This window comes from Rhamphochromis sp. 'chilingali', assembly GCF_963969265.1.
Source record: "Rhamphochromis sp. 'chilingali' genome assembly, chromosome: 17".
Classification (NCBI taxonomy): Eukaryota; Metazoa; Chordata; class Actinopteri; order Cichliformes; family Cichlidae; genus Rhamphochromis; species Rhamphochromis sp. 'chilingali'.
This window is the reverse complement of record NC_137944.1, coordinates 18,548,074-18,571,207: the sequence shown is the minus strand read 5'-3', so window position 1 is coordinate 18,571,207 and position 23,134 is coordinate 18,548,074. Positions and strand designations below refer to the sequence as shown.

General features: G+C 43.6%; 1 protein-coding gene across 5 annotated transcripts in view; it reads left to right on the top strand.

The window, feature by feature from the left end:
• Nucleotides 1-20,390, top strand: part of runx1t1 (RUNX1 partner transcriptional co-repressor 1) — a 111,743-nt gene extending 91,353 nt beyond the window's left edge. For 2 of the 5 annotated variants that reach the window (XM_080862505.1, XM_080862509.1), the window contains 7 exons: nt 6,694-6,875; nt 10,084-10,346; nt 10,920-11,017; nt 11,297-11,492; nt 12,258-12,326; nt 15,057-15,289; nt 16,109-20,390. In XM_080862505.1, coding sequence (XP_080718631.1) covers nt 6,694-6,875; nt 10,084-10,346; nt 10,920-11,017; nt 11,297-11,492; nt 12,258-12,326; nt 15,057-15,289; nt 16,109-16,432 — 1,365 coding nt within the window. In that variant the 3' untranslated portion in view covers nt 16,433-20,390. The remainder of the gene's footprint in view (nt 1-6,693; nt 6,876-10,083; nt 10,347-10,919; nt 11,018-11,296; nt 11,493-12,257; nt 12,327-15,056; nt 15,290-16,108) is intronic. The other 3 variants (XM_080862508.1, XM_080862506.1, XM_080862507.1) reach the window with 3 other exon arrangements.
• The last annotated feature ends 2,744 nt before the right edge of the window (nt 20,391-23,134 follow it).

Here is a 23,134-nt window from a genome sequence, read left to right as displayed (position 1 = left end):
ACATTTTCTGACCTTGACCAAAGTGAACACATATGATAAGGCTCCACCCCTGAACATATTTCAACTGCCATATTTGACACCAGGGACAGCGCCACCTAGTGGGAACAGGAAATGTCATGTTTTACACTTTGGGGTACAGTATAGTGATGGGTGACACCTGCAGCCTCAAATTTCTCCAGGAAAGCCTTAAGGAGTTGGTCTTGGGTTACAGTGAAAACTGTGACTTTTCGCAAAAGGGTGTGACCCCAGCAGCATGGCGAACTTTGATGTCACGCCATGAAGAAACAAATTAGTATAACTCAATAAAATCCAGTCTGTTCAGTACCAGACTTTACAGGCATGATGTCAGACCCGCCCTGAACAGATTGATGTGCCCATTGTCGGAAATACGGACAGCGCCACCTAGTGGCAACAGGAAATGTCATGGCTTTAACTTTGTTGTACTGATTTTCACAGGTTGATCGTGGCCACCTCAAAAGCGGTGAATATCACCATCAGTCCCTCGTGATGCTTCAGTGCAAAAATTGTGACTTTAAACTGAACGGCGCACCCTGGTGGCAACGCGGTTCATCATGAAAGATGAAGTGGCTTTTGAGGGGCTTGGAAAGTTTATAGAGGCTTGAAATTTGGCACACACCTCCAAATGGATGAAGGCATTGTTGTTATGTAACCATTTTCCTTGAATAGCGCAAAATGGCTCCACAGCGCCCCCTACAATATTTCAAAACATCAGCCCCTGCTCTGTGTTTCATCTATGAGTCTGACACTTGGTAAGCTTGTGTAAGATATCAAGATGTACAAAAAAGTCTCTTGGAGCAATATCCCAAATCCAACAGGAAGTCAGCCATTTTAAAATTAATGTGTAATTTTGATGACATTTTCCCCCCTTTTCAGGCCTCATACTTTGACGAACTCCTCCAAGGGATTTCATCATATTGAAGCATTCTTCAGTGTGTAGAATCTAAAGACCTTTGTGATGTTAAATTGCGAAGCTTTTTCCGTTCAGGGAAACGGGGTGGTCATGGCGGCACGTAGAGTTTCAATCACTCGCAAAAAGCAGTAATCTGCTGTCACTAAAAAACACAATGTCCAATCTCTCCCAAAGGTCGCAGGTGTGATGAGACTCGAGCTTGGAAATGTTTGTTATGCTATTTGTCAATAATGGTTAGAGCGCCACCTAGTGGCATGACTATAATCCTGGTTGAATAAGATGAAATGTTAGCTGGTGATTAAAAGCATGAAATCCATCAATGTGACATCACATCGGACGTGCCGGTTTGAGGTGTTGGCAGTGGCTCGACGTGCCGGGGGTGCGAGGGCCCTCATAACGCTGCTTGCAGCTTTAATTATTATTATTATTCACCCCAAACAAGGGCCTTTTTGAGGGCCTAAACATGCTCAAAAACTCATGAAATTTTGCACACATGCCAGGTCTGGTGAAAAATTTTGTATTTTAATGGTTTTACATATGAGCACTGGGAAATGGCTCTACAGCGCCACCTATGCCTTGTTAAATGCAGCCCTACGACCACATGGTTTGAGCTACATGTATGAAATTTGGCACACATGTGTATCATGCCAAGACGAACAAAAAAGTCTGTGGGCCCATTGACGCAAACCCAACAGGAAGTCCGCCATTTGGAAGAGAAGGTGACATTTTGGCTCTAATTTTGCCATTTCCATGCCTCGAACTTTTGCGAACTCCTCCTTGGGGTTTGATTTCATAACCTTCAAATTTGGACAGTGTCAACTACACCCTTGTGCCATGTTAAATTGCGGAGCTTTTGAGTTTTCACAATACCATGAGGCCGTGGCGCCATGGCGAATTTCGATGACTCGCCATGAAAATCTTATTGCCTCTCATTTTGTCATACATTTTCTGACCTTGACCAAAGAGCACACATATGATAAGGCTCCACCCCTGAACATATTTCAAGTGCCATATTTGACATAAGGGCCAGCGCCACCTAGTGGGAACAGGAAATGTCATGTTTTACACTTTGGGGTACAGTATAGTGATGGGTGACATCTACAGCCTCAAATTTCTCCAGGAAAGCCTTAAGGAGTTGGTCTTGGGTTACAGTGAAAACTGTGAGTTTTCGTGAAAGGGTGTGACCCCAGCAGCATGGCGAACTTTGATGTCACGCCATGAAGAAACAAATTAGTATAACTCAATGAAATCCAGTCTGATCAGTACCAGACTTTACAGGCATGATGTCAGACCCGCCCTGAACAGATTGATGTGCCCATTGTCGGAAATACGGACAGCGCCACCTAGTGGCAACAGGAAATGTCATGGCTTTAACTTTGTTGTACTGATTTTCACAGGTTGATCGTGGCCACCTCAAAAGCGGTGAATATCACCATCAGTCCCTCGTGATGCTTCAGTGCAAAAATTGTGAGTTTAAACTGAACGGCGCACCCTGGTGGCAACGCTGTTCCACATGAAAGATGAAGTGGCTTTTGAGGGTCTTGGCAAGTTTATAGAGGCTTGAAATTTGGCACACACCTCCAAATGGATGAAGGCTTTGTTGGCATGTGATCATTTTCATTGAATAGCGCGAAATGGCTCCACAGCGCCCCCTACAATATTTCAAAATATCAGCCCCTGCTCTGTGTTTTATGTATGATTCTGAAACCTGGTAAGCTTATAGGAGATATCAAGATGTACAAAAAAGTCTCTTGGAGCAATATCCCAAATCCAACAGGAAGTCAGCCATTTTAAAATTAATGTGCAATTTTGGCAACATTTTCCCCTCTTTTCAGGCACCATTCTTTGACGAACTCCTCCAAGGGATTTCATCAGATTGATGCGATCTCCTGTGTGTGGAATCTAAAGACCTTTGTGATGTTAAATTGCGAAGCTTTTTACATTCAGGGAAACGGGGTGGTCATGGCGGCACGTAGAGTCTCAATCACTCGCCAAAAAGCAGTAATCTGCTGTCACTCAAAGACACAATGTCCAATCTCTCCCAAATCTCATAGGCGTGATGAGACTCGAGCTCGGAAATGTTTGTTATGCCATTTGTACATGATGGTTAGAGCGCCACCTAGTGGCATGACTATAATCCTGGTTGAATAAGATGAAATGTTAGCTGGTGATTAAAAGCATGAAATCCATCAATGTGACATCACATCGGACGTGCTGGTTTTAGGTGTTGGGCGTGGCTCGACACGCCAGGGTGCGAGGGCCCTCATAACGCTGCTTGCAGCTTTAATTTCTATTTGTATCCACAAAGGGAATAATGTTTATTTAATGTGTGGTTTGTGTGAGATAGGTGCATGTAGTGCTTTTTGGTGCATATTCTGAAGGCTAAACTAGGGGCTGAGACTGGGGGCAGTAGCGTGATTTGTTATGATAGTCACGGATGACAAATGAGACTGAGGTTTATACTGAGCAGCAGAAGGTTAGACCATGTAATGGGTCCAGGTGAAGTGGAGATCAATATCAGTGAGCTACTGAAAGATGGAGAGCAGCGACGGGTGTAATATTTAACGCATCACTCATTTTTTGTTCTTTTGCACACCTCTGTAAAGGTAAAAAGCTCCATTTTTTTCCTGTTTTCTTCTCCAGTCTTCTTCTTGATTTGCATCAGTCTTTCTTATGGACTCTCTGCTATTTGTAACTGAGCAATCTGGGAACCCATCCGCTATTGTCTCATGACTAATCTCTGGGGACAATGGTGAATATTTCAGTGCTTCCAATGTAGCCAGCGGATATCCGGATCAAAACTTCCCGTCTGGGCATTGTTTATGAATGCAAATCAGCTTTTTCTATTCAGTTTTTTTTTAAAAAGCAAATAAAAAACTAAATCATCATCAGACCATAGGTTGCGGTACCAAAAATCTGGTAATTTCTCTACAGATTCTGCCTTATAAAGGTTAGATATATCTAAAAAAAGAAAAAAAAACTTGAATTAATAGAGATTCTGAGTGACAGATGGGTAAATGTTACTTTTGAAAACACAGGCGGCATCTTTTCCCAACACAATAGCCTCTCACTTTACATGGTGCACTCACATCTGCATTTGCAGATGTGTGCATGTGTCAACTGACATTCACAAGTTTATGTTATCCACCAAGGGTCAGCGTGGTTATGGACAGCAGAAATTGGTCCCACTAGAACTGCCATTACTCTTTGTTAACGATACAAACAGGAGCTTTGTATCCACCCCCTCTCTTTCCTACATCACTCCCTTGCCCTTAAGTTTTCTTCATTTTCTTTCGCTTCTTGTGAAAGATTTTTTTTCTCCCTCTGCCTCCTTCTGTCCTTATCCCTTTCGTTTCTCTGTTTATCTACTGTTCTCCATCCATCCATCCTCCAGTCCCTCCTTCCCTTTTCCTCTCCTCGCCAGATGGTTATTGTATCACTGGGATGGCTGCGGAATCAAAGATGCAACTCTCTTTTTTTTTTCCTCCATCGCTCCTTCTCAGCCCCTCTCTTTCTCCCCAGTCTAATTTTAGTGTCTTCCCACTGCGGGGCCTTTAATGCCAGCTACCATATGGTAGCAGAGAGCAACTGGAGGTGTGGGGGAGCTTTTATAGGTGCGTCGAAGCACAGCTGCAACAATGCATGTCAGGGCTCAAGGTTTTTCATTACGCTAATGTTATACCGAGTCAATCCCACCAACTACCCACCCCCTCTCGAATTCACTCAACTCTTTTTTCCTTTTCTCTTAATGCTAAACCGCAAATTGGTTGGGATTCTTTACTGGAAGGAGGCAATCATAAACCACACAATGGCTGTGACGTGATGTGCTGGCGAGATGCGGGCCACACGATTCTTAAAAGATATGAATGCGTCTCAGCCTTCCACTTAAAGTTGTGCCATTTTTTAAAGTTCGCTCTTTTTCTTGCGTCAGATTCAAGTGTGAGTAGTGCTGCGAGACGGGGGAATAAACACATACAGCTCTGTGTGTGTGTGTGTGTGTGTGTGTGTGTGTGTGTGTGTGTGTGTGTGTGTGTGTGTGTGTGTGTGTGTGTGTGTGTGTGTGTGTGTGTATGAGAGTGAAGGAGAAGGAGAGAGTCTGTTGCGATAGAAAATAATTGAAATAGGGCAAAATAGACATGCAAAAAACGAAGTCACCTTTCTCTTCCAACTGCAAATTATACAGAGAGAACAGAAAGTTGATGAAGTGCAGCACATCCTAAATGTGGCATATTCTGAATTGTTTTTTGGCACCGTTTGACAAAATGACAAAAGCAGTATTTGAACAATAAATCACCCCAAGTAGAATTTAGCTGTGGCTGCTGAACATTACTTGAAATGTGCCTTTTCCCCCCCTTTTTTTTGGTACAAGTGCAGATGTTGGTTAACATAAGTATGCGGAAGCAAATCGCCGCACTTTATCATATGAAAAATGATCCAGTCTCTTCAGTGGTCTGCATTTCTTGACTCAGTCTTTTTGTTAATGTATCCCACATCTCCTCTGGCAATTAGGATGACCTCTAATTAATATAAGATGAGTTCACCAGGGTCAAAGCAATTTATTTTATGCTCTCTCTCTCTTTTTTTTCCTTTTTCCAGAGGGTAATTATGATCATAAACTATTAACGGACCATTAACTCGGGCAGGTAAAGCGAAGGCCAGCGGCTGGCATTTCTCTTACTGCAGCCAATTACTAGAGAGAGATTTTCATGTGATTACAACATTAATACTACTAAACAAAACATGGCCCAGTTCAGTTAGTGTTACTTCTGTGTGCAGCTGCAGGAAACAGAAGAACAAAGGAGTGAAGACTGTGAGGAAGATTACAACAAAAAAAAACAAAAAGGAAAGGAACCACAAAAGAAGCAGGAGACTTGCGAGAGAGATTATGATAGTGAGGACAAAGCAAAGATTAACGGACCTAAAACTTGCAAAGATGGCCTCTCCAAAGGCTCTTGTGATGTGCCTCGCCAAAATAGCCCTCACTCTCATTCTAAGCCTGCTTGACGCAACACTTTCATCTTCTTGCCTCATAATGCACGCCATCAGATGTCTTTGAAGTCGATGTTCGCATACCTGCATGGCCCCGTAACTCCACACAAGAAAGTAGACCCCCTTGTTACAGTATGCCAAAGAGTTTGAAAATAGCTGCTGTGTTTTTTAAAATTTTATGCCACAGAGAGACTTTACGGCCGCTAATGCACTCTGGGTCTCAGAAAGCTGCGGTGGTTCAGGAATAATGAGCAAAGAGGGGTGAGATGGTATGGGAGACATGGATCTCTTCTTACAATAAAGTGGTATTTGGAATAAAAATCTTATAAGACATTGGCTTTTATGTGTGATTCAGTTCTTTGTGTGGGATGGTAACATGTCGGGTGGTAGGACTGTGTGTTGTCTACATTTCCTGAGCATTAATATGATTACATTTACCTTTGTTACAACGTAAAGCACTCAGAGCAGAGCATAGTGTTTCTGTAAGTCATAAGTGCCACTTTTATTACTTTTAGTACATTTTTATCACTTTTTGCACCTCCAAAGTTTCAATATTGTGTTTCAGAGATAAGAAGTTTTAGTAAACAGTAACCAGCTCACAGTCTGAATGATTGTTCACCAAAGGAGACTTACCTGAAAATGTCTTTATAAATGTTGTGAGGCTGAAAGGCACGCATTCCTCACATTCTTGTACCTCCTTTGAGCTCTCAGGAAACAGTCATCAGCATTCTTGTGAATTTCCCGTAATAATCAAGTGTTGTTTCCTCCCGCAGGCCAACCTGCCGCTCCTTCAGAGGGAGCTGCTGCACTGTGCCAGGCTGGCCAAGCAGAACCCGGCTCAGTACCTGGCCCAGCATGAGCAGCTACTCCTGGACACCAGCACCACCTCCCCAGTAGACTCCTCAGAGCTCTTGCTGGATGTGAATGAGAACGGCAAAAGGAGGACACCAGACAGGTGGGTGACTCATAAAACCAGAACATCACTCTCAAATATTACTATTTCATCATTTTAAGTGTTTAATAAATCTTGATTTGGGTTGGAATTCTTAGAGGATAGCTGGAATTTGTGGGTAGAGCTTATACATTTACCAGCTCCTGGGATGAAACTTTTTTTTACCCTCTATTGTTTGAGCTCATGCATAAATCCCTTTGAGGATGCCTGCATCCCCATGCGCCCCTGCATTACTCCACAGACACAAGCTGAGCTAACGCAAGGCAATAGTGTCATGTGCAAATGTATGTACGGGAAGCGTCTGCCAGTGCGCCACCGGGTCTCATGATGTGCTCCGTTGGACAGCTCAGCTCCTGGCTTCTGCTCTTAATGGGCCAGAACTGAGGAGAACATGAGATGGGAAAAGTAGACCTGGCTACACCCAGGCACACATACCCAGGGAAAAAAGACGGAAGACAGCTGTGCCGTAATGAAAAGCATGAATAGATGTGTCACTGAATGTGTATGAAGCCCTCCGATTTGTGTGTTTTTGATTCCAAACTTATAAAGTTATTTCCACGCTTGCTCGGGTGTGTAAGTACAAAGTGTGTGCCTGTGTTTGTACGAGTCTCCACATCACTTCAACTCCCCCCACCCCAGCCAAATCATTACATCCGTTTGCTGTCACGGACTTTGGTAATGACTCAATGTTCCTTGCTCTAATGGACAAGCACTGAGACGTTCCATCCAGAAACACACAGCGCCGTAAAAAAAGGGGGGAAAAAGCTATCTTCCTCTCTGTCTGGCACAGAAAAAATCTATCCAGACCAATGGTGTGTGTAAGTGCATGTTCAAGACTGTAGCTCATTTGCTGCCCCAGTAAAACAAATTTGAGGTGATAGAGCTGCGATATGAACAAACCATAAGATCAGACTATAAATCTAGAGTTTGGCTTTACACTCTTCTCTAATCAGAATAACAGAGGCTAACAAGCCTGCAGCAAAGTCTATTAGACATGCACAGACCCATACAGAACTGGGTTTTTTTTGCACTGGAGTTTGTGAACATATATCTGATGTGGGAGCTGCAGACTACAATGTATGTATTGTTTTGTGAAATAAAATCCCCGGGGGTCAGAATTTTTAATACAGGCAGGGGAGACGGAAATGTACATTTTATATTTGCTGAGGGACAAAAATGCTGAATGTGATATTAATAATTCTCACCTCTCTTTTCCCCAAACACTCGGCTATGCAGACTTTTTCTGTAATACCTGCACATTTGCAGGGCGTCTGGTGCATAGGGGAGTGAGCTTAGTAGAAAAGGTGCGCGTATAAATGTGAGAGGGAATATGCGGAAGGTGGGGGGGGAGTAGGCATCTGTATTCAGTGTGAAAACGCAGTCTTTGTGTGAATGCGTGTGTCTGTGTTTGTGCACGATTCTGGATCCAGTGTGAACGTGTGAGCGTGCTTTGTGTGTACGTGCGTGTGGTGTATGTGTGTGTGTGTGTGTGTGTCTCTGCGTGAGCGTGTGTGTGCCTAGGGAGATGGGCTGATAACACATACAGATGAGGCTCCAGCACCAATATGGCTGGCTAAGCACCTCTGGTTTCTGCTTACCCTGCTCTGCACTTATTGGAGCCTGTGTCAGAATATTGGAATTTGAATGAGAATTCTTAATTACAGACAACAATGCACTATCAATGCATTCTGATTAATACCATCGCCTGCAGAAAACAGACCAGGACAATTAGAGTATAGCCTTAGATACTGTGTATGCTCAAAAAGCCAGTATTTAAATATCGTCTGAGAGTACAGTATTACTGATGATCGTACTCTAATAGCAATGCCTCTGTGCACATTACATTTTAGTGCATTTCCAGAATATTAATTCCATCTGTGGCATACAGCATAATCATACACAACAGGCTATTTCTTCCTTCCAAAAGAAATCTAGTCAGTAAATAATATTCCTGCATTGTTTCAAATTTAAAGTTAAATAAACATATTAAAAATATAAATTGGTGCCTTTTAATCGCATCACTGTAAAGAAAATTTTAACTGTATTCAAAAATAAGCGCGCAAATTACCACGTGTGTATCGTTTAACAGGGTGTGCACACCGGGGTATTGCACAGGTGACTGTAAATGTGTTCACAGGCGTATACTTTAGTGCCTGTAGATATAAATATTGTTGCAGTAGCAAGGCTGGGCAGAAAAGAGTGGGGGGGTGGGGGTGGATGGATGAGTCGAGGGAGACGGAGAGATGGACGGATGCAAGGGAAAGAGCATATGGAGAGCTGTGGATGAGCATTAGGAGCCCATAAAAACAGCTCATTAAGAAGTTCAATCTGTTCATCGGAGAGAGAGAGAGAGAGAGAGGGAGATGGGAACGGAGAGGAGAGAGGCAGACAGAGAGAGAGAGAGGAAACTGGTGGACTGCAGATAGCGGGGGAGGTTGGCAAGTTGTAACTGTGAAGTGACAAAAGTGAGAACACACACAAAAAGGCATACAGAGCACACGTGTGAGAGCGTGCTCACACAATAACACACCTGGCCACATTAATCTTTGGAAGCAGGCTAACAAAAATCCACCTGATCCCCTGAAAACTACTTGTGTGAGTATGTATGCAAGCATGCGAGCACACACATTCAGGCTTATTTGTGTGTGTCTGTGAATAGACATGTTTTCAATAAAAAAATTCCAAAAGGAATCCAGGAAAAGTAGCCTTTCATTGCAAGTGCTTTGTCTGGTAGGTTGGACTCAAATATTTCCAACAGCACAAGGGGGCGGACCAGTTGTTGTACTGATATGCTTCAGGTCTGGCTCTTGTATGAAATAACTGTAACAAACACATTTTGTATCACTTATTTTTACAAAATAGGTGTGATGTAAATATCACACTGATTTGTTCCTGTGTCGTCCGCTCTCCTCTCTTTTATTTCCTTTTTTCCCAATCCAATGCACCTCAGGAAGCCTTTTGTTATCTGCAGAGCTGTCACTAGAAATTGTTCGAGCTTGGTAATAACAGCAAAGATTTATGCCAGCTTTGGCCCTGTATTCTGTCTAAAATATTAAAACAAGTGAAAAATGCTGCCGGTACTTAAAAAAAAAAAGAAACTAAGAAAAAAATTACGACCTTATTAAATAAGGAAATTATCCCACGTCACTGTTTGAAAGAGTCTAAGCAACAACGACAGCCACATTACTCATTTGTCTGCATCTCCACTCAGAACCAAAGAGAACGGCTTTGAACGAGACAGCACTCTGCATCCGGACGTTCACCCCAGCAAACGGCCCTGCACTATAAGTCCTGCCCAGCGTTTCAGCCCATCCAATGGACTCTCCTACCAACCCAATGGTCTGCCTCACCCAGGCCCACTCCCTCCACAGCACTACAGGCTAGACGACATGGCCATTGCCCATCACTACCGCGACACCTACAGACACCCGGCGTCTAATCACCGAGAGATCCGGGAGAGAGCAAGGCCCATTGGTGAGGATACTGAGGATTACATTTGTGTACACGACTGTATATCTCAGAGCACAAGATCACTTTACATACATTTCACCGGTTTCTCATATCTTTATAGTCCACTGAGATGAATAACTATTACAATAATCAATCAGATTATCATTATAATCAGTGAGACTCAGAAGCCACAGACGTCATAAAAAGTGAGATACATTAACACTCCGCAGACGCACATTTAGATGTGAGATCATCATATTAGATCCTTTTTTCTTTTTGCATAAAGCTGGCCTTGATGAAGCTGTGATAATGACTTGGGCTCTATTTTAAAAATAGGAGACACATTTAGCATGTCTCACCTTGTGATGGATGTTTACTGGAGGAGAAGCTCAGTCATCTGAGTCCTGCCCTCGGGGTGGGAGAGCGATATGGAGATAGCAGAGAAAAGGGGGAGTGTGGGAGCAGGGAAAAGAAATGAATAGAGAAAGAGTGCCAAACTGAATTCAAATGAAAAGGGGAGCAAAGGCTTGATGGAGTAATTGATTGTGTCATGCTGAGTTGCTGTTTGCTTATCTGTTCTATCTTTCATTCTTGCAGGTATGCATGCAGGTACCAGGCAGGAGGAAGTGATTGACCACAGGCTGACAGACAGAGAATGGGCTGAGGAGTGGAAGCACCTTGACCATGTAAGAAAAGTAATAACAATTTTATTACTATACTCTACAGTTTTGTCTTTGTAAGTTCTCTGAGTATCAGTTCGTATGAAATTGTTATCTAGCAGATCTTGTGGCGAGTCTTTATTAAAGTTTGGATGCTTTTAAGTTTCTTTATGAGCTCAGTCAAAACGATGTTTGAAATTACATGCATGTGACGAACCCTACCCTTGACAAAGACACCTTCTTTGAATTCAAACCAGCCCATTCATCCTGTCTATGTGTAAACTCAGCGCTGTGTCTGCTCCCTGTCACCTCCAGCTGCTCAACTGCATCATGGACATGGTGGAAAAAACAAGGCGCTCACTGACGGTACTGCGGCGGTGCCAGGAGGCTGACCGTGAGGAGCTCAACTACTGGATCCGACGATACAGCGATGCCGAGGAGCAGAAGAAAGGCGCTGTTAGCGGGCAGTCAAGGCAGCAGAGCCCTGCAGCACAAGAAAACACAACTTCAGGTATGGATTCACTTACATGCCCGAAGTATTATTGTTAAATTATAATTAATATGCATGTCTGCCGGTTTTAAGCTTGTTGTTCATCTTTTAAGACTACTGATTTTCAGTTTTTTGGTGTAATCTGTGCAACTTTAATTGTTCTTTAAAGGTATCTATATTAAATACAGACTCTAAAGGTGTCAGCTGATGTGCATTACCTTGCAGTCTGTTAGGTCTCTTAAAGGAAGGATTATACTCTGCAACCTTCTGAGAGGGTTTGTGCAGACCTCCATGTGCCTGCCTGTTTTTGTGACCACACAGACTTATCTGTGGAGAATTTATATGACAATGTGCCAACTAGGCATGTGCCCAGCCAGGAGACTTCAAAGAAGTAAAACAGAAATGACTGTTGGGTCTCCAGCTGTCCCTGTCTGCAATGGAATATATCCGAGGCTTAAGGCTCGGAAGTTTTTAAACCACTATTAAAGAAGCTCAAATCTAAAATGAGTCCAAAATTAATTATTATTAGCTGTAAGATCTTTGTTGTATTTTATGAATTAATAATATTGCGTGTGGAGTCCCCCAGAGTTCAAATCTAGGCCCCCTATTTTTACATTAAATATGTGTACACTGGCTGATAATAAGTCAGTTTCATTGCACTGGTCTCAAAAAGTCCTTTGGAACATAGAAAAAAAGCCAAAATGTTAACACACACACACACAGTTTTGTGTACTATGCCATTGATGGATCTCTGGTTACCACGTCTGTATGTTTGTGTCTTTCCAGAAATTCACCGGGAGCTCCTGCACCGGCCTGTCTCTGGCTACGTCCCTGAAGAGATCTGGAAAAAAGCTGGTGAGCAGCACTCCCATGCCTCTGATCAGTGCACGTAAACACAGTTCCTCTATTTTTCCCCTAATCTGTCTGAAGGCTTTATGCTTTATGGAACTCGAGGCCATGTTTAGGTAGATGAACGAGAAAGGCTCCTTTAAACCTGCTCTCTCCCCTTTTCATCCCAGTGTAGTCTATTGTCTGCAACACAAAACCTTGCTAGATTTGCATTAAAGTCAGGTTATCTATATCTGATTCTGTAGGAAGTTTCATCACTACGCACTGCACACTCAGAATATGATGTCAGGCCTTACAAGGATTTTATTGCAGTCAAATAAGGGACATAAGGAGCTTTTACAGCTGGCCCAGTGGTCTCCTGTCAAAAGTGGCAAGATTTGGTTTCAATTTGCTTTTGGCACTTTTTTTATCCCCTTAATGAGAGACACTGCAGCTATCCTACTTAACAGTTTAGAAACTCCTTAATGTTTTAATAACCCGAGTAAAATCAGCACTTGCATTCATTTTTTATAGCTTATACAAACAGCATTGTGTCACTGTTATCACTCTGAAAACCTGAGGGTTCACTCTTTGAGATTTTGTATTCTCCACCAGTGATACAGTATATCTGCCTTTTAAACCCCCTGGAGAAAAGAAATTGTCCCCTTGCTTGACCAAGCATGATGTGTGAGATACTCAGAACAAGTAATATGCATTTAAATTGAATTGAGTATCACCATCGGGACTCTGCCTCCTCTCCAGTACTCTCTTTCCCCTCACCAGCTTTGATCGATCTTCCAAGGCATTTGGTGTGTAATCACAATTCCATGCACAAGGCATATATCACAAGGCACCGGGGCAATTTCCATGACTTCAAGCAGCATAGTAGGTTAAAGACAAAAGCACCCTGGTTTAAAAACTCGCCTCAATCACAGTGGAGAGAAAATGTTTCTGTCTTTATAAAAGCATGCAGTCGGTCTGATATCGAAAACAGATTTTACATTTTTAACGCCGGTGTAATATGTACTAAGAAAGTGAAGCATATTTGTCAGGCATAAAGCTGTATTTTATCTTTTGTCTGTCAGATAAAAGGTGCCTCTTACTTTTCACTCTATTTGCCTTATCCTCAGTATTTTCCGTTATCCATTTCATTCATATTCTGGCTTAGGAGAGACTGATTTAAATGTGACCCGGGGAGGATTGCAAAATAGGATTTTTAACACAATGGAGTGCAGCGGCGAATACGTCTGTTTGAAATGGGCAAAATGTTTACAGTTGGTGATAAATATTCAAGCACCTTGCACGGTGTCCTACCGGTTTCCCACTTCCCCTCACCACATGGGCCTCTGGGATCACAATGGAAATGCATAATTTAAATATAAATTGCCTGATTTGCATACACAATTAGTCAAGTTACAGGCTTGATGGGAGCAAACAAAAAAGCCCTCCTTTTGCTTTGACGTTCTGTAGGAATTCCACCGCTTAACACCCACGCGGAAGGTTATTCATTCCTCAAAACAAGGATAAAATAACATATTGCTCCGGCTGAAAAGCACGTTTTGTGAGTGATTACCTGCGATTAATCAGCTCGTGTTCTCGTGAGAATATCCTCGGGATATTCTTTTCCAAATTATAATATATAAGATCAAGATCTTCCAGGAACATTGAACTTTACATTAATATGTCACACACTGATGTAAATATGCCTATTTAGACATTTAAAAGGTTCTTAAAAAGAAATTAATCAGTGTTTGAACGAAATCGTAATAGTTTAATTAAATCAGCTGACGAGTGTCCCCGTTATCCTGTCAGCCTACAACATTTAGACTTGATGTGCTCTTAAACCTTGTCAGATATTAAATAAATGATAAAATACTAATATTAAATATTCTAAGCTGAAAGTTGGCCTTGAAATATAAAATAAACATGAATAGTTAAAGTAGTTTTCTTTGCCGTGTGAAATAATCCATTGCAGATTTTGTTTTCTAGTTTGCATCTTCTAGATGTGTTAAAACAGTGATGCAAGTTTAGACATAGTGTGCATTTAAAACATGCATGTTTGGACTGATGGAGTAATTGAATTCATCTGTAGTTGGAGAAATATATTTTTTTTGTTGTAATTTGTTGCTTTGTTTGATTCTCCCATAAATAAATACAGACAGCAGGAGAGCTGAGTAGCGAAAACATTTGTGTGCAGTTGAGTTTAGCACGCGCTGCGGACTTAAACACACATCAAGACGAGCTCAGCCTGCAGCTCATTGAACGCGCTTTAGCTAGGAGAGAGCGCAAGAGAGCTTTTCTACTGAGATGTTTTGCAGACTCCCATTGGTTGTTAAAGTGGGAGTGAGTTGCAGTCTCTGCTGTTGCCACATTTTGAGATATTGCTGTGGAGTCAGCCCTTATGGGTCTCTTGCAGTTGCCTGTCTTGCTGCCTCAGAAGCTGAGCATCTGACTGAAAGCATAACAGGAAAAAAAAAAAGCTTCTAACCAGAATATGAAAACTGCTCATCCACGCAACTTCAGACTCAGCACTGCTCTCTCCTGAAGTAGATGGGATGAACGACTGGAGAGCAGAACGAAAACCTGACAGAGACACAAACAAGCACAATGAGACTGTGAATATGCTAAAGGGTTGTTTAGAATGGCATATAGCAATTTGGAATCAGCAGCAGCGAGTATGTTATTCCTGTTTAAAAAACGATGGTGTACTCGTACTGAAAATACAGTCCAGTGAAAAATGCACGCGCTACATTGCAGGTACGGGAGGCTTGACTTCCTCTGTCTCCACACTCTTTCCAGAAGAGGCTGTGAATGAGGTGAAGCGGCAGGCCATGTCAGAGCTGCAGAAAGCCGTGTCAGAGGCCGAGCGCAAGGCTCACGAAATGATCAGCAGCGAGCGGGCCAAGATGGAGCGAACAGTGGCCGAAGCCAAGCGCCAGGCAGCCGAAGAGGCGCTCTCCATAATCAACCAGCAGGAGGATTCCAGCGAGGTAGAAGCGAATGTACACATTCTCAGTCTTTCATCATCAGTGTCATTATCGTCTTTTTGTGTCTGGCTTTTGATGCAAGCTGTGGTGGATTATACAGATGCTGTGGGTTTTTTATTACTATTTTAGAAAAAATATTACATAGTGCACATTTTTGTAAAACCTGATTATCCACCCCTTATGTGTTAGTGCATATGGAAGAGCAAAATGAAGTAAGGCAAGGATAATCAAGCACCTATTACCCCCGAGTAGCTACTTTACAGTGCTTGGAAGGGTGCTACCATTTGAGCTGAGAGGAAATAAGTAAAAGCATTTGGTAATCTCCATTAGAGACCTGAAAGTTTAATCATTTAACTGAGAGGGAACTCTGCCGTTCATCTGACATTAATTGCAGGAGCGATGTTTGTAACAGAGAAGCGCCCCAGAGGAGAACTTTCAGAGGTTGTTTATAACTTTGTTCTCCTCTTTCCTCTGGCTATGCAGGCGCCCTGACATGCTCTCCTTGCGGTTTCCAAGATATATAAGTGGCTCTAAGTGTAACAAGAGATTTTTTTTTTATCTGTCTGTGGTTTGGGTCAGGCTTAAGCGCCAAGCATAGAAGTAGAGGCTTCTTTCATGGTATCCTGTGTGGTGTACCACTTTCTGCTGCTAATCTTCACGTTGTATTTGCCAGTTCCCAGTTTAATGTGGAATTTTCTTTACTTTTGGTTACAATGTGTGATTAGATTTTCATGTGAAAAGAGCATTAAACCATTACAAATTGGTTTTTGTCTGACTGCTACTTTTTGGAGTTATTTGACTTTGTCTCTTTCTGTCCGTCAGAGCTGCTGGAACTGCGGACGCAAGGCCAGTGAGACATGCAGCGGCTGCAACACGGCACGCTACTGCGGCTCCTTCTGCCAGCATAAAGACTGGGAGAAGCATCACCATGTGTGCGGTCAGACCCTGCAGGCTCAGCAGCAGCAGCAGGCCAGCCAGCAGCAGGGAGGGGTTCCGGGTTCAGAGACCCCCGCTCCCATCAGCTCCTCCGCTTGCACCCCAAGCAGCGGGACCGGGAGTCCGGCTGCTACCCCCCCTGCTGCCACCCCTCGCTCATCCACCCCTAGCACCCCGTCCTCCTCTGCCCTTGATGGCACACCACGCTAAGAAACTCACACAGAGGTAGGAGGCAAAGGCTTCCCAGGTGTAACAGCCAGCCCACAACCCGACAACTACCATGGCTGTCTACATTGCCCTGAAAAGATGCTTAGATACTAGAATGAGACGGCAATACTTCTATCTTGCAGCGTAGTCATAGAAGGAGGAAGTCCATAATCAGGTCATATTGACTTGCCATGACTTTAAAGAAACACAAAGATATTCTTTGTTTTGAATGAATGAATTTAAAAGTTGACATTCTTTTACTGTTATACTTGCTATTCTTGTTGACTGTTTGTCCTTGTACCTGTTGTTGTTAAAGTTGTCGTCATTGTAGCTTATCTTATTTTCCCCTGTAAATATGAAGAGACTGATCAGAGATAGCCGTGAACTCAAGACAAGTATATCTGACCTGCCCTTTTCAAACGTTTTTATTTTTCATCCTGGAGTCAGTGGTTATTTCCTTCCTGTACACGAGACTAGTCAACCTCAGACATTTATCAAACAGCATATCACGGGGAATGTAACTGTCTCAGAGAAAACTTTGGGATAAGAGAGATATTAGATTTAAAAATCCTGAAAGACACACAAAAGGATGAATAAGCATGTTCGCTGCCTGGAGAGGGGAGAGGGGATGGACTGAATCTCCGGCCCACAGACCGCCACGAAACGGGCAGATGTGCAGCAGATTGCCAGCTGTTCAACTGATGTTATTTCCCTCTCACTTGTAATAATATCCAGGTCAGTGGTCTGGGAAATACAAATCCATTTCTCTGATGTAAAAGGAAGAATTCTTGGATAAGATACAAAAACCTTGCACTTGGAGGACGGACCAAATACAACTCGATCGCTCGGTGGGTCACAGACGCTCTCAAACAGGAAGTGAAGTCATCAACCCACTGGCAAGACTGTCAAATGACCTCGACAGCAGGCTCGGGAAACATAGACTCGCCCCAGACAACCTCCCCTCCTATCTCGACTCTGACAACATTTTTCATCTTTCTTCACATTCTTACTCGTTTTCTGTAGATGTCATGGTGTTTAAGACTTCTGTCCTGTGGTGTCACCAATGGTTATTTATTGTATATGTGTTGGACAATTGTGACAATGCATAGTACTTCAACCAGTCACAACTCTAAGTCCTTCATAACTCTTTCTCTCTAGCTGGTGCAAAAAGAGATAAAAAAAAAAAAAAGAAGTGTTATCTTTTCTTTTTTTTCTTCCCCAAGCTGCTTCTTTTCTATTCTGTGTATAAGTGGTAGATTCCTTGTAGTTCTATAAGTTTTCCTTCCCTACGTCCTCAAGAAAAGACACAAGCTATATCTCAGAGCTGCTACTTGAGTCCGACCCAGATCTTTTCTGAGAACTAGCATGTTGCGCGGAATGCTAACCTAAATGTTTTGTAAAAGGGACATACATAAATGTATTTGCACTGTCACAGAGGTTATCTCGGCATGCTTCTTTTCAGCATACTTGTGTTGTCGGTATAGAGCCATAACTCATCAAGTCATTTTGTATGTAGTATTAGCATCTTCTATTCTCACTTTCTCTGGATGGGAGGAGATGGAAAAACGTAAACCACCAAACCCATTCCGTTTTTCTTTTTCTCTTTTTTTCAGTTTTGTTTTTTTTTACTCTGCGTGCTAAGAAGAGCAGCCATTACGTCTTTTTTTTCCGTTGTTGTTGTTTAAATAGTTACAACAGTGCATGCACATTACTGAACGTTTGTTAAATATTTGTTATTTTTTAGAAAAAACTGAAAAAACAACCAAAAAAATTATAATAATAATTTTTAAAAAACAATACAAAAAAAATATTCTAACAAACTAACTTTCCAAATGCAGAGGTGTAGACTCCGATTGACAGCTTTAACACTGCAAAGCACCAGGTAACACGCAGTATTAACACAAGAGTTAAACATAAAAACACCAAAAACAGCCAAAGACTGACACCAAGGACCAAAATCCTGATTTAAACGATTTTTGAAAAGAGGTTTGTCCACTCAGACATTCAGGCATTCGTTTCTCCAGCTTTTGTTCATATTTCCATGAACAAAAAGAAAAAGGATTCATTTATCTTTACCGTATTCTGGAAACCACGAGCACTCGTCTCACATTGTGGAATAAGAAGGTGTGAATTGACCCCGATGAGCGTGCAGAGCGGAGATACACTTTAACTGCAGCAATAATAGCTAATGTGACACAAACGCAACTTCTGAAACCATTTTTGAAGCGATTCTCGAGATTTCTTTCCTTTTTTTTTTTTTACACATTTTTTCATTACACAACTGTCAGATTCAGTGCCCATTTCAGCTTTAAGCAGTTAAGTTTTTGATTCGCAGAGGTAAATGTGAGACTGGGCTTTCACACCAACGCCATTGTACTGTATTTATTTATTTATATCATTTGGGTTAATCCATCGCAATTTTGTCGAAAACCTTTAGCGTAAATCAGACAAACCTCTCAATCGCAGTAAGAGAGCACTTACCCCGACACTCACCCCAAACACCTTGGTGCTACACAGAAGCGCGTTACAAATTCTGACCTCAAGGAACAAGTGGAGGCCCACAAAGGTTTCGGGGCAGTTTGCTCCCTCTGTACTTCCTCATCTCTCCCTCCTTGTCTAACTACAACATACACTTGCATTCTTGACTTTAAAGGGTTAAACAATCCAAAAAGGTGTCTGACACCCTACTAGCGAATTCTCAGAAGCTGTGAAGAAACAGCCAAGCTGTTTTAACACTAGTGTATTTAAAGGTATACAACAAATAATGTATGTGTTCATAATTTTCAGGGCAAAATCTGGGTTTAAAAAGAAAAAAAAGAGAAAAAAAAGTTAGGAAACACGATCATTCAATGATGCTTTGAGAAGCGTTATTGTATTTTATTTTATTTTTTTTCCCTCCTCTATGTGTGTTTTGCTACAAATTCCTCGGTGGCAAACAAGTCTCACTCTACCTCTTACAGCACGATAAGAGCATCAGTCACGGCGCTGATACTGGTCTAGTCGAAACCAAATGGGCACAAGAGAACAGGAAAATATAAAACCCAAAGTCGAAGCTCATACAGCTGCAAAACCATATCACTACTTGGTAACAATGCAGACCTCATAAATAAATGAAACCTAAATAGAAATGAGAAAAAAAAAACAGAAAAAAAAACTTTTGTTATGTTCCTTTATGCCTGTGGCATTTCTAGAGTACATCAAGAGTTTGAATTGTTTGAACAGATTTGAGAAAATTGTGCTATTTTAAAGAAAAGTGTTGTCGATTCCCATCTCGACGGCACAAGCTAAGGTCACAGATAAGAAATGTTTCTCTTGCTCTTTTTTCTTCCCTGTTTCCCCACCGCCTTTTCTCCTCTTTTTATATTGTTTTTTTCTCTGTTGTTAAGACATGCAGAAGTGCTTGTCGATTTGTCAGCTGGGGGATATACAAAAGGTCAATCTTGGAAAAGAAAAAAAAATTGAGGCTATGAGTTTAGGCATGCCTGTTTTTCACAATGGGGGGAAACGTTATTTAAATTTCCTACTTAACATGAAACAATAGGGAAATGGAGGGGCCGACAGCAAACAGCAAGGCCGTAGCATTAATTTGGGGGGGAAGGAGTTGAACTTCAGGGGTGGGAGGGTTTTTCCATTCTCTTGAGAAAATTTATTGTGAAAAAAAACAGAGCTCAAATAATTTGAAGTTGTTGTGCAATACTTAATTAAGACATGAAAACCACAGGTTAGTGGTAGGCTGACGCTAAGCGGTCTTTCCATCGCTTACTGTCAGTGTCCTCTAGAGAGCTTTCCAGTCTACTATGTCAGAACTGTGGTTTCTTGTTGATTTTATTTCTTTTTTTTGTTTCTTAATTTTAATTCTTTTCTTTTTTTGGGCTGTAAACTATGGTCTGTCAGTCTGTGAAACTTTGCAGTATAATTCTGGTATTGTTGTTCTTTACGGTGTAATAAATATGTTAATTCCTGCCCAGAGAATTCAGAGTTGTGTTATTTCATTACAGCAGCAAGCCTAAAGGGGCGTCCACGCAGGAAGCAATATTTTCAGTGGCGTGGCGGCCACAGACAAAAAGTCAACGACATTAGGCGACTTTAACGGGTGAAATCACAGCTGCCGGTGTGAAGTTAAACTTTTCTCTGAAGCAGCTGCCAGTGAGCGTGAAGGATGCCACTGCTTGACACATTGCACGGTGATAACTCCATCAGAGGGTTACCTAGACGATCAGAGCCTGGAGTATCCATTAGTGACTGATTGTCAGCATCACAAAGAGAAAATCGTTTCAAATTCAAATTCAAATTTTTATTTGTCACGTACACAGTCATACACAGTACGATATGTAGTGAAATGCTTAGACAACTGCTCGTGACCTAAAGAAAAAAAAAGGAAAGGGCTATGAATAAGATAGGAAATAAATATGAAAAATTAAAAAGTTGAATCCTTGAATCGCTACCTTATCGTGGTGGAGGGGTTTGTGTGTCACAGGGATCCCAGGGGCTATGTTGTCTGGGGGCTTTTGCCCCCTGGTAGGGTCTCCCATGGCAAATTGGCCCTGGGTGAGGGACCAGACAAAGAGCGATTCATAAGACCCTTATGAAAAGGACACCGAGGGAACAGTTTACCCTGCCCGGGATAGGGTTACCGGGGCCCCGCCCTGGAGCCAGGCCCGGGGAGGGTGCCCGAGGGCGAGCGTCTGGTGGCCGGGCCTTAGTCCATGGGGCCCGGCCGGGCACAGCCCGAAGAGGAGACATGGGCCCATCCTCCCGCAGGCCCACCACCCGCAGGAGGCGCCATAGGGGTCGGGTGCATTGTGTGCCGAGTGGCGGCCAGGAGCGGAGGCCCTGGAGGACTGACCCCCGGCTGCCAAGACTGGCAATAGGGACATGGAATGTCACCTCTCTGGTGGGGAAGGAGCCTGAGTTAGTGCGTGAGGTTGAGAGGTACCGGCTAGATATAGTCGGGCTCACCTCTACACATGGCTTGGGCTCTGGAACCAGTCTCCTGGAGAGGGGCTGGACTCTGTCTCAGTCTGGAGTTGCCCCTGGTGAGAGGCGGCGGGCTGGGGTGGGTATCCTAATATCCCCTCGGCTTGCTGCCGGTACGTTGGGGTTTTTCCCGGTGGACGAGAGGGTTTGTTCCCTGCGCCTTAGGGTCGGGGAACGGGTCCTGACTGTCATCTGCGCTTATGCGCCGAGTGGCAGTTCAGAGTACCCAGCCTTCTTAGAGTCCCTGGGGGGGGGGTGCTGGAGGGTGCTCCACCTGGAGACTCTGTTGTCCTGCTGGGAGACTTCAATGCTCACGTGGGTAACGACAGCGAGACCTGGAGGGGCGTGATTGGGAGGAACGGCCTCCCTGATCTGAACCCGAGCGGTGCTCTGTTATTGGACTTCTGTGCTAATCACAGTTTGGCCATAACGAACACCCTGTTCGAACATAAGAGTGTCCATAAGTGCACGTGGCACCAGGACGCTCTAGGCCGTAGGTTGATGATCGATTTTGTAATCGTATCAGCAGATCTGCGACCATATGTTCTGGACACTCGGGTAAAGAGAGGGGCTGAGCTGTCAACTGATCACCACCTGGTGGTGAGTTGGATCAGGTGGCGGGGGAAGACGCTGGACAGACCTGGTGCACCTAAACGCGTAGTGAGGGTGTGCTGGGAACGTCTAGCAGAGGCCCCAGTCCGCGAGATCTTCAATGCACACCTCCGGCAGAGCTTCAACAGCATTCCGAGGGAGACTGGGGACATTGAGTCCGAATGGACCATGTTCAGCGTCTCCATTGCCGAAGCTGCTGCATTGAGCTGCGGCCGCAAGGTGGTTGGTGCCTGCCGTGGTGGTAATCCCCGAACCAAATGGTGGACACCAGAGGTGAAGGGAGCCACCAGGCTGAAGAAGGAGTCCTATCGGGCTTGGTTAGCCTGTGGGACTCCGGAGGCAGCCGACAGGTATCGACAGGCCAAGCGGAATGCGGCTCGGGCAGTGGCTGAAGCAAAAACTCGGGTGTGGGAGGAGTTCGGAGAGGCCATGGAAAAAGACTTTCGGACTGCCTCGAAGAGATTCTGGCAAACCGTCAGACGTCTCAGGAGGGGAAAGCGGTGCTCTACCTGCACTGTGTATAGTGCTGGCAGAGCGCTGCTGACGTCGACTGAGAAAATTGTCAGGCGGTGGAAGGAATACTTCGAGGACCTCCTTAATCCCACTGACACGTCTTCCGAGGAGGAAGCAGAGTCTGGGGATGAGGGGAATGACCCGCCAATTTCCGGGGGCGAGGTCACTGAGGCAGTTAAACAACTCCTTGGTGGCAGAGCCCCTGGTGTTGATGAGGTCCGCCCCGAGTTCCTGAAGGCTCTGGACGTTGTAGGGCTGTCCTGGTTGACACGCCTCTGCAATGTTGCGTGGAGATCAGGGGCAGTACCTGTGGACTGGCAGACCGGGGTGGTGGTCCCCATCTTTAAGAAAGGGGACCGGAGGGTGTGTTCCAACTACAGGGGGATCACACTCCTCAGCCTCCCTGGGAAAGTCTATGCCAGGGTGCTGGAAAGGAGAGTTCGTCCGTTAGTCGAACCTCGGATACAGGAGGAACAATGCGGTTTTCGTCCTGGTCGCGGAACACTGGACCAGCTCTTTATCCTCTCCAGGATACTTGAGGGTGCATGGGAGTTTGCCCAACCAGTCTACATGTGTTTTGTGGACTTGGAGAAGGCATTCGAC